The sequence below is a fragment of the Ylistrum balloti genome, unplaced genomic scaffold (assembly GCF_031769215.1).
Source record: "Ylistrum balloti isolate Yb309-2 unplaced genomic scaffold, AGI_CSIRO_Ybal_v1 Utg369882, whole genome shotgun sequence".
In the NCBI taxonomy this organism is placed as follows: Eukaryota; Metazoa; Mollusca; class Bivalvia; order Pectinida; family Pectinidae; genus Ylistrum; species Ylistrum balloti.
This window is the reverse complement of record NW_026782019.1, coordinates 265,437-282,483: the sequence shown is the minus strand read 5'-3', so window position 1 is coordinate 282,483 and position 17,047 is coordinate 265,437. Positions and strand designations below refer to the sequence as shown.

The 17,047-nt window shown below is 35.3% G+C and overlaps 1 protein-coding gene across 1 annotated transcript; it reads right to left on the bottom strand.

Annotated features, from left to right (window-relative positions):
- Positions 1–783: 783 nt before the first annotated feature.
- On the bottom strand, positions 784–16,763 carry LOC132546302 (peroxisomal carnitine O-octanoyltransferase-like). Its single transcript, XM_060210027.1, has 17 exons — positions 16,695–16,763; positions 16,134–16,181; positions 15,176–15,350; positions 14,483–14,607; positions 13,751–13,932; positions 12,785–12,912; positions 11,417–11,622; positions 10,710–10,823; positions 10,332–10,433; positions 9,969–10,052; positions 8,755–8,862; positions 7,585–7,715; positions 6,514–6,637; positions 5,406–5,484; positions 3,484–3,577; positions 2,053–2,172; positions 784–1,309 (listed from the first exon to the last, which is right to left on the bottom strand). Exons 3-17 carry the CDS (start codon positions 15,315–15,317, stop codon positions 1,174–1,176), a joined length of 1,875 nt encoding a protein of 624 aa, XP_060066010.1. The 5' UTR covers positions 15,318–15,350; positions 16,134–16,181; positions 16,695–16,763; the 3' UTR covers positions 784–1,173.
- Between the last annotated feature and the right edge of the window lie 284 nt (positions 16,764–17,047).

The following is a 17,047-nucleotide window of genomic DNA, read 5'->3' as shown; positions in this document are numbered from 1 at the left end:
TAAATGAACTAAATATTATTTTCTGAAGCAAGGAAAAGACCCCCATCCTGTCAATTTTAAAATGCAACTAAACATTAAGTTTCATCAGACATATCATTCCAAGCTGTAGTTATAAAAAGACATTGGTCATGGAGTAAACATGTGAACACTTGGACGTAGACACTGAACAATGATTTCTATCATCCATGGTCTCATTTCAACACAATGAAAAACACACTTCTCTAGGCTATAAATATTTCTCCAATGTTGTACAGGTTTGAGCTACTTCACCGGGATGAAAATTTTACACATGTATATACATTGGTATCCCTATATTTAGGCACACATCATACTTTTTTGAGAAATCATTTATCACAGTAAATCTTTGCCAGATGTTTAATTTTGTGCTACCATTATCAACCAGTTATATAACAAAAAATCTCTCAGATAACTAAAGGATGAAGCTTATACTTATTACTTATACAGTATTACAGGATATCAAAACCTGAACTGAATGAGTTAATTTTAAATTGGATATGTCCAGCAGAATACACATATATATGGTAGTTTTAGTTTTGAGCCAATCAGGTGCTGTATTGAATACAGTATTTGCCTATGTTTAAGGTAGATAACAATGAGAAGAAAGTTGCAGGTTTTCTTTTGGTATTTTGATTCGTCCTCCATAAGAGCACTTCAGTGATTCCACCCGAGCCATAAACAATGATAATATGAAATATGAAAAAAAAACATCTTTCATAACATTCAAAGAAAAATAAAAATTAAAACAATATTTACAAGATAAAATGTTCATCAAAAAGATGACAGCTACATATAATTATATGTATAATATTGGGTAAATTCCGTGTAAATATTAAGTGATATAAAATAAAACTTCAAACATAAAAATCAATTTTCTGTCAAACCAGAATCTTTCCCTTTTTATATTTACTTTCCTAATTCAATATCACAGACTCCTGGTATAAAATTTCGGCCATTTTCTAATAATTCCAGTCTCTAAGGAAGAGACACAATACGCCCTATTTTTGCCTTGACTTGTAGAATTCAATACAAACTTCACAATTTTAAGTGGCTACTTCAGCAGTTCCTGTAAACTTTACTTAATACTTGATCTATGTAAACACCTTCTCCTGTCTGACCAATCTAAATGGTTATCATTGTTTATTGAGGACACCATTATAGCTTTGCAGTATTTGATGTCATTGTATCCAGCAGGTTGCCCAGCTCTTCCAATGCATCCATCATTCCACTGGCAAATTTATCAGCATCTGTCTCCTCACTGACCCGCCATGATGTTACCACTGGAACAATCCTGAAAATCACAAGTATTGTATTTAACATGTGACTTGCTGTAACCTTATCACAGACACCTAAATCATACTAGTATTGTATTAGATGTGTGATCCAATGATATCCTAAAACATACAGGTATTGTATGTGAAAACCACAAATCATATCAACCTTGTTAACACTCGTTAGAAATGACTTATACATGTCACAGGTACAAAACACATGTCACAGGTACAAAACACATATCAAATGTACAAAACACATGTTACAGGTACAAAACACATATCAAATGTACAAAACACATGTTACAGGTACAAAACACAAAGCACAGGTACAAAACACATATCATGGGTACAAAACACATATCAAATGTACAAAACACATGTTACAGGTACAAAACAAATATCACAGGTACAAAATACATATCATGGATACAAAACACATATCACAATTACAAAACACATATCACAGGTACACAACACATATCACATGTACGAAACACATAACAGGTACACAACACATAACACAGGTACACAATACATATCACAGTTACACAGCACATATCACAGGTACACAACACATATCACAGGTACACAACACATAACACAGGTACACAACACATATCACAGGACAACACATATCACAGGTACACAACATATATCACAGGTACACAACATATAACACTGGTACCAAACACATATTACAATATACGTTAAAGAGAAATATACAATATCATCCTATGTACAACAGTTCCTGATGCCTTACTTTTCTGCCTCCACTCTGTAAAAGGTTCCATATCCATCCTGTACCATTGGAGCCACAGCTCCATAGCAGGTCGTGTAGCCGACAAAACTAGTCGACAGGACAAAGTTACCTCCTCCGCCACTGTAACACGGATAAGATATCAATGTTCAAAAATATTGTTAGACATTTTCCTTCAGGATGATATCTTTATTCAGAGGTTGTGATATCACAACAGTACAGAACCTGGCTATAAATAATCTGTGTCTCAGATCAATAACTTAACACTATGAGATAATGCCACATACACAAAAACATACAATTGACTGGGACAATTACGATTATGTAGTGGGTAGCGAAGACTACTTCAAGCAGTAGATCAAGGAAGCCATCAGGACATACAGCAATTTGTCTGTTCTAAACAGGGACGAGGGGGTACATAGACTCTTGCAAATCTATGACCAGGTTTTAAGCTCAGCAGAATCATTTTTCTTGGGATAGAACATTTAGCTATGAGCCAGTCTCAACTCAGGCCATCACTCATATATGTGCTAGTATTAACAAGTTCAACTGGGGAAATCACCCAAAGAATCTCTAATAACTGTACATATCATGTTTACCTCAAGGCAGCCATTGATGATATTATCAAATTACTTAATCAGGCAATGTGCAAAAAGTGCCACCACAAAACAATAAAGACATTTTCACTTAAACTGCAATAGATTTAGTTCGACTTATAACAACACATTTGCATGTTGGCAGACAAATAGGGGAGACAATTAATATACGTTTGTCTCTGGAAGAAAATTTTACTCTTATAAACATTGATACACCATTCTGATGATGTGTGTGCCAGTATTACAACACTCAGAATGGCAGACACTTAATTAATTTTAAAGCCATCTTATATCTTGGATGAAAAAAAAACAAAACAATGCATAATGGTTTACATAATAAGTGCATCAGATATCTGGTAAGATCTATTTCAAAGGGTCAGATGTGCTCTCTGACCCTTTAACCTAGGCCATTGACCTTTGATGTCTAATCAGATAAAGGACTTGTGGTGCCATTGTGTGAATATGGCCAAAATCTTACTGGGGGTTAATGAGATATCTTGTTCACAACTTTTTGATTACAAAAATGATAAATATGACCTTTGACTCTTAAACCTTGATAGATGACCTAAAAATATATCTATGCACAAAGCTTGATGAACCTGATGTTGTAATCTGACACCCACTCATATCTGCATACAATAAGTGATTACTTTACACCTGTACCACTATACTAAGGGAATGGGTAGGGGGAGTATGACACATTTGACAACAAGGAATCCAAGGTGCTTACTTGTTTTAGTTTTTAATCAGACTTATCATCATGATATGAGGATACCAATGTATCAATATTTTTATACTAAATATTCTGTCAGAAAATGGCACAGTCTACATTACTCACCTCTTTTTATAGGAAGAGTCTTCATACAACAGAGGAGTAGGAAGTCCCTCCTCCCGAGCGATCAACATCAGGCCTAACAAGTGGCGATCACAACCTTTAACCAGAAACAAACACCAGTTATACACCGAGAATATTTACAACTTTTAACCAGAGACAAACAAAACTGATAAACACAGACATACACCAGTTACACAAGAGAAAATTCACATTACATGTGCCATCATTCCTTGACTGGTCAAAAGTAAGATGAATCAACATATTGACTAAAGAAAAGCTTAAAAACAGTAACATTTTATTGCACGGAATATCTATTTATTACAGCGACTTGTTACTATAGTGACATGTTATACCTTCTTTTCCTCTGACACCAGTTCTAATTCTGTACTTAAGTCACCTCTGACCTCAACTCTTACCTTGTAGTTAAGTCATCTCTGACCTCAGCTCTTACTTTGTAGTTAAGTCATCTCTGACCTCAGCTCTTACTTTGTAGTTAAGTCATCTCTGACCTTAGCTCTTACTTTGTAGTTAAGTCATCTCTGACCTCAGCTCTTACTTTGTAGTTAAGTCACCTCTGACCTCAGCTCTTACTTTGTAGTTAAGTCACCTCTGACCTCAGCTCTTACTTTGTAGTTAAGTCATCTCTGACCTTAGCTCTTACTTTGTAGTTAAGTCATCTCTGACCTCAGCTCTTACTTTGTAGTTAAGTCATCTCTGACCTTAGTTCTTACTTTGTAGTTAAGTCATCTCTGACCTCAGCTCTTACTTTGTAGTTAAGTCATCTCTGACATTAGCTCTTACTTTGTAGTAAAGTCATCTCTGACATTAGCTCTTACTTTGTAGTTAAGTCATCTCTGACCTTAGCTCTTACTTTGTAGTTAAGTCATCTCTGACCTCAGCTCTTACTTTGTAGTTAAGTCATCTCTGACATTAGCTCTTACTTTGTAGTAAAGTCATCTCTGACATTAGCTCTTACTTTGTAGTTAAGTCATCTCTGACATTAGCTCTTACTTTGTAGTTAAGTCACCTCTGACCTTAGCTCTTACTTTGTAGTTAAGTCATCTCTGACCTCAGCTCTTACTTTGTAGTTAAGTCATCTCTGACATTAGCTCTTACTTTGTAGTAAAGTCATCTCTGACATTAGCTCTTACTTTGTAGTTAAGTCATCTCTGACCTCAGCTCTTACTTTGTAGTTAAGTCACCTCTGACCTTAGCTCTTACTTTGTAGTTAAGTCATCTCTGACCTCAGCTCTTACTTTGTAGTTAAGTCATCTCTGACCTCAGCTCTTACTTTGTAGTTAAGTCATCTCTGACCTCAGCTCTTACTTTGTAGTAAAGTCATCTCTGACCTCAGCTCTTACTTTGTAGTTAAGTCATCTCTGACATTAGCTCTTACTTTGTAGTTAAGTCATCTCTGACCTTAGCTCTTACTTTGTAGTTAAGTCACCTCTGACATTAGCTCTTACTTTGTAGTTAAGTCATCTCTGACATTAGCTCTTACTTTGTAGTTAAGTCATCTCTGACCTTAGCTCTTACTTTGTAGTTAAGTCACCTCTGACCTTAGCTCTTACTTTGTAGTTAAGTCATCTCTGACCTTAGCTCTTACTTTGTAGTTAAGTCACCTCTGACCTTAGCTCTTACTTTGTAGTTAAGTCATCTCTGACCTCAGCTCTTACTTTGTAGTTAAGTCATCTCTGACCTCAGCTCTGACCTGGTAGTTGAGTCACCACTGACACCAGCTCTTACCTGTTAGTTGAGTCATATCTCTGACACCAGCTCTTACCTTGTAGTTGAGTCACCATTGACATCAGTTCTTACCTTGTAGTTGAGTCACCTTTGACATCAGTTTTTACCTGTTAGTTGAGTCACCTTTGACATCAGTTTTTACCTGTTAGTTGAGTCATACCTCTGACATCAGTTCTTACCTTGTAGTTGCGTTGCCTCTGACATCAGCTTATTGTGTTTGTTTGCTGCCCTCATGTACAGTCTGATCTTTTTCTCAGTCTGAAACATTTTGATTTTCACAGCTTTAATGTTACAATCTTTATCTTTCATGAATAAGATAATCAAAAGTTTAAAATATCTTTAGGCAATCCATATATAGCAGAATACACCAATGACATTTTTTGATTTCAAATCATGGTGCTGTAATAATACCAGTCCCCTTGTGGGCCCCATAAGCTATTGTACTGTAATGATTTATAAATTTTCTAACAAGAGATCCCAGTGGTATTTTGGCATCCACCATTATTTGGTCTTTATTTGTTCTTTGAAAGTTGGACCTTTCCCCTTTCTTCTCTCTTCTTCTCTGTTTTAGCTCTTAATGACTTGAAATTTGAATATTCCTTTACAGAAATAGTGATAATAATCTTTAATCCAAGATGGTCAGCTGCAAGCCATTTCCCTTTTTTGATCAGTTCAAATATCACCCGGGCAAAACCTGAGACTAAAGAGAACCTATGTAAGAAATTTGAGAGAGATCTATTTAGTACTTCTTAAGTAATATAGATAACAAACTTTCCAAGTGAAAATCCAAGATGGCTAACTTTCAGCCATTTCGTTTGACTAATCAGTTCCAAAATCGAACTGGCACAACTAGCGATAAGGGAAACCTATGCATGAAACTTGAGAAAGATCTATGTAGTAGTTCTCTAGAAATAGTGATAAAAAACTTTTAAAGTCAAAATCCAAGATGGCCACCTGTCAGCCATTTTCTTTTTCTGATCAGTCCCAAAGTCAATCTGGCACAACTAGAGACCAACTGGAACCTACATAAGAAAATTTGAGAGAGAATCATCCAGTACTTCTCAAGCAATAGTGTTAACAAGAAAGGTTTACAGATGAACAGACCACGGACGGACGGATGGACTATTGACCATGCACCACACACCAAGCACCATTGATGTAGGGCATTTTGAACAGCTCACCATCATTAGATAGTGGGCTAAAACATTGACCTAGACCTTGACCTACCAAATAAATACCTTTCATGTCTTGTACAGCTCTGTGAAAACACCTTCCTATAGTACTTACTGATGTACTTGGGTCCACCATTGCCTTACACCAATCAACAAGTTCAACTGTACATGATCGCAGCGTCTCTGTGCGAGATCTGTAGAATTTACGAGTAGTAGCCGTCTCATATGTAGGTGCTGGCCTGTAAAAATTTAATACATTTACATGAATACTTTCTGAACCAGAACTCTACTGGAAAATACAGGGTACATTTATAGTGGTTGTGTTCTCACAGAACATCATTAGTATCTTTAATATTTTATACTGATATAGTTACCTCGTATACACAGAAAAAAGTTGGACTTCAATTTATAACAAATATTTTTCTAAGAGATCACCATTGTAGCTGCCTGCACAATTGTATAATTGAAACCATTTAAACTGGTCACCCCTCACTTTATGTAACATGGATCTATACATTTGCTAATATTGACAAAGGTTTAGTTAAGAAGTAACAAGTAACCATGTTAATGTTTCTGGTGGCAAGTGACTATGACGGCGGTTTGCTAAAAGTCTATTATACAGTAGTTACAGGTAATCATGTTTCTGGTGGTATGTGGCTGTGACTGGAGTTTGTTATACAGTAGTAACAGGTAACCATGTTTCTGGTGGTATGTGGCTGTGACTGGGGTTTGTTATACAGTAGTAACAGGTAACCATGTTTCTGGTGGTATGTGGCTGTGACTGGGGTTTGTTATACAGTAGTAACAGGTAACCATGTTTCTGGTGGTATGTGGCTGTGACTGGGGTTTGTTATACAGTAGTAACAGGTAACCATGTTTCTGGTGGTATGTGGCTGTGGTAGAGTTTGCCAACATTCTATTAATTAGTAGTAATAGGTGAATAGGTGACCATGTTTTAGGCGGTAAGTAGTTGTAATAGGGCTTTGTTAACAGTCTAGAACCATATCATTAGTGTTAAATTTCTTATGTTACCCTGATATATATTCTGGTGATCATCTGACACATCAACATTTAACATATCATTAAAATAACATTATAGTGACTAACAACTATCTGAAAATAACACACAGTAAACTTGGTGATCTTCCTTAAAAATAATGATTCAAAGATTAATGGCAGTCTTTACTTCTTATGCATCTTGTAGTAGGCATACTGCATGGCGAGTTGGACATGTGTGTCTGGATGAAGGTTCTTAGATCGGAGATACTTTCTACCATACCCCAAGAAGTGTTTTGTGCAGCAGCGTAAATTGGACCCCTGAAAAAAAAATAAAACTTTAACATGGACTATTTCATAAATATTTTCTAAATAATGAAGGAATTATGAAATAACTTTCTGCATGTTGTTAAAAAGATTGCACAAAAGACACAATAGATTAGCATCTCTTAATACAAATTTAGAATTAGATACACTAGAGTCAAACAATGAATTGAACTACATCATACAGCTATATTTGTCCTTCTAGGACAAGACAGTGATATGAAGGGCCTCAATTTTGAAGCTTAGGAATGGTCTGAGGAAAATCAAAAGTGACAGAAACAAATGTCAAAACTTAGATGAGGAAGTACAATAAAACCGTTGGATGTGCAGTTGAAAGAAACCCAGTGTGTATGTTCCTTGGTATTCAAAAAATACTTAATAATGCCTTTTTTTTAAATTGAAAACCAGAAAATGTAACCCATTACTATTCACAATGTCTTCTTTGGCCCTTTAATCTTGACCAATGATAACCTTAAAATGAATTGGTTTAAAATGTGAAGATACAATATGAACAAGACAGGCAGAATCGGTTAGACCAGGACAGAACGGGAGGAACAGAACAGAAGAGAGACAGGATGGGACAGAACATGACAGAGACAGCTGGGACAGAACAGGACAGATACAGGATGGAACAGAATGGGACGGAGACAGCTTGGACAGAACAGGACAAAGACAGGATGGGACAGGATTGGACAGAGATAGGCCTGGACAGAAGGGGATGGACACAGGTACAGAACAGTGACAGAATGGGAGAGAGACAGGAACAGGAAGGTGACAGGAGGAGACAGAATGGGACAGAGACAGTCTTGGACAGAAGAGGATGGAGACAGGTACAGAACAGCGACAGAATGGGAGAGAGACAGGATGAAGAGACATGGATAAACACTATATGCACCATATAAAGAGACTTAACATAAAAATAGTAATCATACATCATTCTGAAGGAATTATATACTATCTTACATCAACATATGTATCTATGACAAACTGAGATCAGATCAAATCCTAAGACATTAAACATCTTCACATAACTTACATAGGCAAGGTACATTTGTCTTGCCTTGGTTATACCAGCCCGGATGACATCATCAATGTGAAACACTAATTCCTCTGGCTTGGCAAGATCTCGAATTTCTGTGGAGCCCTGCAAACAATCAGCATTGTTATGAAATACATGTATCTACAATATAACCGTCATAAATATTCAATGAAATATCACTTCAATTAATAATTCATAAAATTTCAGTATCTACTTCTGTTTGAGTACTTACTTTTACCATAAAATGTGATTTAGTAAAATAACATTATATTTTGTTTAAATTAGATAAAAGATCAAATATGTACTGATGACATCATCAGTGTAATAAAACCAATTCCTAATAAGGATTTTGGTCATTTGTTTTGTACATCACATCATGTGTGTGATACTTGCTAAATATAGAATGACTAAATGCTTTACTAGAAGTTCACCTGCCCTTTCCCTTTACATCACACCAGTTCAGTAAATATAGAATGACTTAATGCTTTACTAGAAGTTCACCTGCCCTTTCCCTTTACATCACATCATGTTCAGTAAATATAGAATGACTTAATGCTTTACTAGAAGTTCACCTGCCACTCTCCTTTACATCACATCATGTTCAGTAAATATAGAATGACTTAATACTTTACTAGAAGTTTACCTGCCACTCTCCTTTACATCACATCATGTTCAGTAAATATAGAACGACTAAATGCTTTACTAGAAGTTTACCTGCCACTCTCCTTTACATCACATCATGTTCAGTAAATATAGAACGACTTAATGCTTTACTAGAAGTTCACCTGCCACTCTCCTTTACATCACATCATGTTCAGTAAATATAGAACGACTAAATGCTTTACTAGAAGTTCACCTGCCACTCTCCTTTACATCACATCATGTTCAGTAAATATAGAACGACTTAATGCTTTACTAGAAGTTCACCTGCCACTCTCCTTTACATCACATCATGTTCAGTAAATACAGAAAGACTTAATGCTTTACTAGAAGTTTACCTGCCCTTTCCCTTTACATCACATCATGTTCAGTAAATATAGAACGACTAAATGCTTTACTAGAAGTTTACCTGCCACTCTCCTTTACATCACATCATGTTCAGTAAATACAGAAAGACTTAATGCTTTACCAGAAGTTTACCTGCCCTTTCCCTTTACATCACATCATGTTCAGTAAATATAGAACGACTTAATGCTTTACTAGAAGTTCACCTGCCACTTCCCTTTACAGCGCATGATGTTGAGGTCAATAAAGAATGTACTGGAGACAACTATCATGGCATCCATTGGCGCATGCTACAATAAAAAGTAATAGTCAAAATTTATTCCAACAAAACTTTTATAAATCTCAGTAAAACACAAATATCCGTCGTTGGACATATCAAGTAAATTTCTTTTTTTAACAATTTACCTTACTAATATTTCCACTTATAGCAAGACTTACATCTTACTTTTTTCTGATCAATTTTCCATTTTTAATAAAGATCAAACATACTTATATAACTTTATATATTTCTATATATAATTACATATATTTGTTTGCATCAATTTTCCATTCATGATTAGTTGTCTTACATCACAGTTTGATGATGTCAGCCCATTCTTATGGTAAATGAGGATGGAAGATTTGTCAAACCAGCGATTCTGAGGGTCTCCAGCCAGGGCCATCTCAAACACCTATAAAATTGTACAAAACACACACAAATGAATGTTACCTTTAGTAATTCAAAATAAAACAAGCTAATGCCAAATGATGAATTAAACAGCATCATACATGTACAGGTGTTTTATCCTACTAGAACTTATCACTGGTGATAAGGTCAACTTTATTTTCTAAACCTAGTAGGTAACTTCATAAAAAATAACTCAAAATATACTCTCATCCATGGGTAACCATGGTAATGTACACAGAACATGGATAAAGACAACAGTGCTAAGCCATCATATACATACATTGGATTCATCTGTAGGACTGTCCTCGTCTAGGGCTACAGCCATCAAGCTACTCTGGATCAGCTCCAAATTTTTATGGTTGTCAGGATGAAGAGCCAGTAAACGACTCCTCATCTACAATAAAAGATTTGATAGGAAAACATAAATGATCTAAAAAGTTTTTTTAAGGAGCCACCTATCTATAGCAACTGTCTGCCTAACATGGACATTTCAAAATAGTGATTACAATCATCTTATCAACATATTATCTTGTTAATACTGTACACGATTCATATATATAATCGTATTACAAATTAATATTCAAGATTTGAAGTCACAGTCAACTCATCCTGTTAGAGTCGAAATTCCTGTCAGAATCAACTATTCCTGCCAGTGTCAACCATTCCTGTCAGAATCGACTATTCTTGTCAGAGTCATCCATTTCCGTCAGAGTTGACTATTCCTGTTAGAGTTGACTATTCCTGTCAGAGTCAACTATTGCCTTAGTTTTGTATTACTGCCTCCCCCTCTCCCTTACCTATGGTCATGTGATCAGCTGACTTATATGTCCCTTACCTCTGGTCGTGTGATCAGCTGACTAATATGTCCCTTACCTGTGGTCGTGTGATCAGCTGACTTATATGTCCCTTACCTCTGGTCATGTGATCAGCTGACTTATATGTCCCTTACCTCTGGTCGTGTGATCAGCTGACTTATATGTCCCTTACCTGTGCCCACGTTGTTCGCTCATCTGCTGTAAGCTGACCTATCCCAGGTCCTTCAGGTTCACTATCACACTGGTCTCTGATCCTCTGAAACTGGACTTTAAGTTCTGGTGCTGTGAGGGGCTCACCATGCTCATCAATACAATCCAAAGTGAAGATGCGTCCACGACAAAACACCACCATGTGGATTGGAGTATCACCTTCAGACACTGAATATAATAGTGTACATCAAATCTGATTATAAAGTACTACCAAAATCCAACAAAACATACGAGCATACATAAATCAACAGTACTATACTCCTCTGTTTTACAGCAAATGTACACTTACTGCGAGAATGGGGTTGTACTAACAGCAATTTTGATACTGTACACTTGTTGGTGTCTGTTCTGAGAGTACACTTGGTGTGTGTTGGTACTTACAGTACACTTGGTGTGTGTTGGTACTTACAGTACACTTGGTGTGTGTTGGTACTTACAGTACACTTGGTGTGTGTTGGCACTTACAGTACACTTGGTGTGTGTTGGCACTTACAGTACACTTGATGTGTGTTGGCACTTACAGTACACTTGGTGTGTGTTGGTACTTACAGTACACTTGGTGTGTTGGTACTTACAGTACACTTGGTGCGTGTTGGTTGTTACAGTACACTTGGTGTGTGTCAGTTGTTACAGTACACTTGGTGTGTGTCAGTTGTTACAGAACACTTGGTGTGTGTCGGTACTTACAGTACACTTGGTGCTTGTCGGTTGTTACAGTACACTTGGTATGTGTCAGAACCTACAGTACAATTACATGTAATTGTAATCTCTCCTGTTCCTAAATATGAACAGTCAGTGTATCAAACCCTACATGACTTATCACGCATCACTGAATGGAAAAGTAATAAAGAAATCCTCTTCACACTGGTATATCACAGCAAATCTTCTGCATTATTTTCAATTTTTTGGTATGACTTTTCATTGATCACTTACGATGCATATCTTTTTCACAGTTGAAAGTATTCTGGTTAAGTGAAGTTATGTTTAATGATGAATGCCAGCAAAAGTTTAAACATTTGAAGTTCCTAATAAATGTTCAGTCGTAATTTTTCAATTTAATTGAAATCTGTAAATGTCTGGAAGAAGTTGCATAAACTTTATTTTCTCACTTTATCTTTACATTCATCAAATATTATCATAGGATTGTACATGAGTTTCAATTTCACATGAAATTTAAGCATTATATAAGCAATGAAAAACGAAATCCTTTTTTTAACAAATAGTGCAGAAAATTTTCTTTTCGAAGTCATTTTTGGCATTCTAGTATCGTGTAATAGATTAAATATCTTTTAACACATTCTGTAGACCAATCAGATTTTCTGTTACATACCTGTTTTGAAGTAGTAGAGGAGTTTGTCTTTCTTGACACCTGGTATTTTACATGTGTTAAATGCACGATGGAACTGACTCATAGATAGGTGTGCACCCTTTCGATCCCTGTCAGGTTTCAAACGCTCCCTATAGCATAAATCAACATCATGATGAAAGCAAAACTTTATTCACATTTCAACAATCAAAAAACAATAGGGAAGGTTATACTCATGAACCAAAGAATCTGGGTTTTTTTTCCCTTCTTCCTTAAAACAGTCTTTTTTTTCCTAAAGTCTTTCTTGCCTCTGCTTTACATTTGGCTATTGGTTGAACATTAATCAATGCCCCCTTGAGACACCCCCAAGTCTTTAACAAGAGATCCCAGAGGGATTTTGCCTTCCACCATCCAATGATCCTTATTGGTTCTATGCAAGGCTGATCTTGATAACAATGGAATCCTACAAATGTATTCTAAGGAAGAATCTAATGAGAACTTCTCGAGTAGAAGTGATAAAAACTTCAACTGTCATTTTATTTTTAGAACAGGCACCATATTGAATGGGTATATCTTAGAACTAAAGAAAATCTACAAACAGTTTGAGAATTACCTTCGCAGTATTTTTCATGAAATAAAAAAAACAACTTTCAGCTGTCAAAATCCAAGATGGCCACCTGTCAGCCCACCATGGTATAGGTAGGTTCTACTCCATACTTGATACTTAATATTTTGGTAGCGTAATGACTATTTCACCCATTGTGAGTATATTGTGATTTGTGTTGTGTGAAGTGTCCTGTTAAGTGCCTACAACATATACTTCAGCGTGGTAGCAATATCAAGTAAATATCAGTTCCACACTATCACAAGGAGGCTTACACAAATATCTTCAGGTTCCCTCATTTCGTATACAAAGACAGGTCATCCTTAAATGAACGAAGATCTCGATAGAATGTCTAAAATCAAAATTTAAAACCTAACCATACTTACTGTCTGATAAGTTTCCAGTACTGTAAAGCATAGTGGGTTATGAGAGATCCACGCTCTACTTGTGTTCCTTCCTGTGGAGGCATATAATGGTGTAAGTAGGGCCCAGGACCTCCAAAGTTTACAAATGGTGCCTCTGGGTATCGCCCTTCCAAATATGCAAAATCCTCCCACCATACCTCCAGCTAAACAGGTAATGTTGATAGTTACCGTATTAGATAAGTGAATATAACAGAGACTAAGAAATTAAACAAAAACAACAAAGATTAATTTGTCAACAACATTCAGACAAGATGACCAGTCAGAAAAAATCTGTAATTTGACAAGTGTGCATGAGGCTTGCCAAAAACTGTGAATAATCTTGTTGACAGCCAGTACATATTAAAATGAAAGTACTGACTATCTAAATATGCATGTATTGCATTTAACAAACAAATGATTTGTATGTGATGTTGAAAACCCAAAGATTCATCTCCCAAAATATCAAGTGGTACATCAAACTGACCATGGGGAAATTATTCGGTACAATTCAGTACAGGAAAATGTACAGTAAGCTACATATTTTCTACAACATGGCATCAGGACAGGTACAAATAGATAACAGTTGATGGGACAAAGTTACATTAGTATTATTTGGGGTTAAAAATTGTCAGTGACAGACACTCACAAAAAGTCTCAATACTGCAATCACTCGCCCATATAATATCTAATTCTGAAATACAAGATACAACATACCCAGTTCCTCATGTTTTGTGCCTTTTTCTTCAGTTTCTCATGGAGTTCCTTTCCTACCCCAGACCCAAATTGTTGGACTAAGAACTCAGTCTGACGGTATTCATCGGGGGTCACATGTGGTCTTACTGGAAATGAGATTAATGGATATCAGATAATAAAATAATGTAAAGTGATTCATCAGTAAAACTATTATCGGTAATTAATTATTGTAAGATAATAACAACATTCCAAACTCTTACTTAAACATGCATTTAAAACTTTTCGGAAATATATTTCATTCTGATGTAATTGCTAATGCATAATACAAAGTACAAAGAATAAACAAATAAAATAGGTTTCAAGAAATAAATATTATTTATCTTTACTTTATTTCTTTTTACATAATTCATCTTTATAGTGTTATCAGTAAGAAAGTATATCCAATATGACATTGTCATTACTTCAAACACCAGACATGAAAGATGATTCAATTATGTCTTAATGCAACTGTGAAAAAAATATTTGTGAACAAATTACCAGTCATATTGAATCAATAACTCAAATATAATGTCATTATCCATTTAGATTCAAATGTCACTCTGTACACTTCATTTCATTAAGTTTCATCTCTTCACATTTTACTGAAGCATAGATGACTATGAAGTTAACATGAAGTTATATAAATGTTGTACATTTACAATTATATATACTTACTCGAGTCCAGGTATCTACTGAGAGTTTTCTGTAAATCTGGCACAGGAAGTGATGGCAAAGATTCGTCATATTGAAATGTCTTCTCTTTGTCTGATGTATAGAACAGGTTTGGGTCAGGGATGTTGTCTGGTTCAAAGTTCATTGTGGCTTCATAAATGAAGTGTAACTGCTAAATCTGTTTGGGAGAATAACAAAATACATATATTGTAAATGATTATTAACTGAAGCTCTAAGCTTTCAGGTACTGAAAAATATGAAAAAATAAACACAGCCATAGAAATAGCTACTGATGATGATCTAACACAACATGCTCCTTGTATCTTGTAAATATATATATATATATTTTGTAAATGTTGAAGGAGTAGCAAAGGCTCTTCCCATAAAGGTTATATAAGTAGGTAGGTAGATGGAAAGATGAACACTCAGTTGGACAGTACATACATCAATATCAAATACATGTACTTCCCTTCTTCTATTTTTCATTAGCCATAATTGCATTCTTAAGCTTGTTAGTTTAAGGTAAGAAAGTAGTATGTATGAATTAAATGCTAACTCTTGTGAAAACATTAAGAAATAACACAGGAGGGTTCTTTGTCTCCTGCATTAAACACTTTATAACAATTAAATATTATTGCACTAATCTCTTATCAGTTTCAGCTGAACCATGAGGTTTTCTTTTTCAGGGCCACTACAGATCATATCCTCAGCTAACAATTACAAACTTGAGTCTCTACCAATTAATATTCAATGTAAAGAGATACCTATCTCCTAACGAAACAGGCTAAAATGGTATAACACTACTATAACAAGTACTTGCTGTCTATATGTAACATCACTATATGCTAGTTAAATATGAAGACTTGTACTCAATTTTTTATCACATTATATTTCATAGCAAAAAACCAAATCAATTTACCAACTTATATTTAATATTGATTGAGAATAATTTGTAATATACCTGTCAGATTCATGCACCTCTGTGTAATACAACCAGTCACAATCGGTGCTGTAAAGATATAAGAATACATGTTTAAGATAATTGTCCAAATAACCCTGGGTCAAGACCAAAGGCCAATAGTTCATCTAAAGTCATCCTGACATTTTAACTTATCAATGTCAATGAGTCGACATTACAGCTGTACAGTTCACTTTCAGGATCAGTGTAACAAAATAGTCTTACATTATAACAGTTTACTGTAAATCGTTGATATTTACAGGTCCATGTATCAGTTCGTGTGATATCTAATGACCTGTTTTTTTAAGTAAAATAAAAGAATTAACTATTTTACTAGTTTATAAATGTCTGATAGAAAATCGTCTAATACAACGGAATGTCTAATTCTGTCAGATTAGCTACTGCAGGATCAGTAGCCACAGTGGCTGTCCAGCTTCATATCCATGATACCAAAAGTTCAATTAAGCATGTACAGCCAACAGTGGAAGCAGTGAATGGTTGATTACAGCATGGAAAAGAAGCGCAATACCAGATTGAAAATCTCGTCTTTGTAACGACATTTACCTTCAGATGTGATATACAGATGCACTTCAAACACATGCAGCTCTAGATCTTGCAAACGCTGAATGTTGTCAAAGTCCAGGTTCATGACCCCAGAAAGTGCCACCTAGTGCTCCATTTTTTACTTCATCACGGGAGGTAACTCTGTCATTATATACTGCTTTAATTTGAAATATCGAATATTGCAATGAAGAATTTTATGTATACGTTGTGTGTATAAGTATAAATACCATATATTCGTCCCTACAATTAAAATATAGAACTTTCTGTGTGGATTCCTGTTATTTTATCTGAAACATTTTGATAAAAGATATGAAAATCATGTCATTTGAAATATACATATATCACTTTTATAT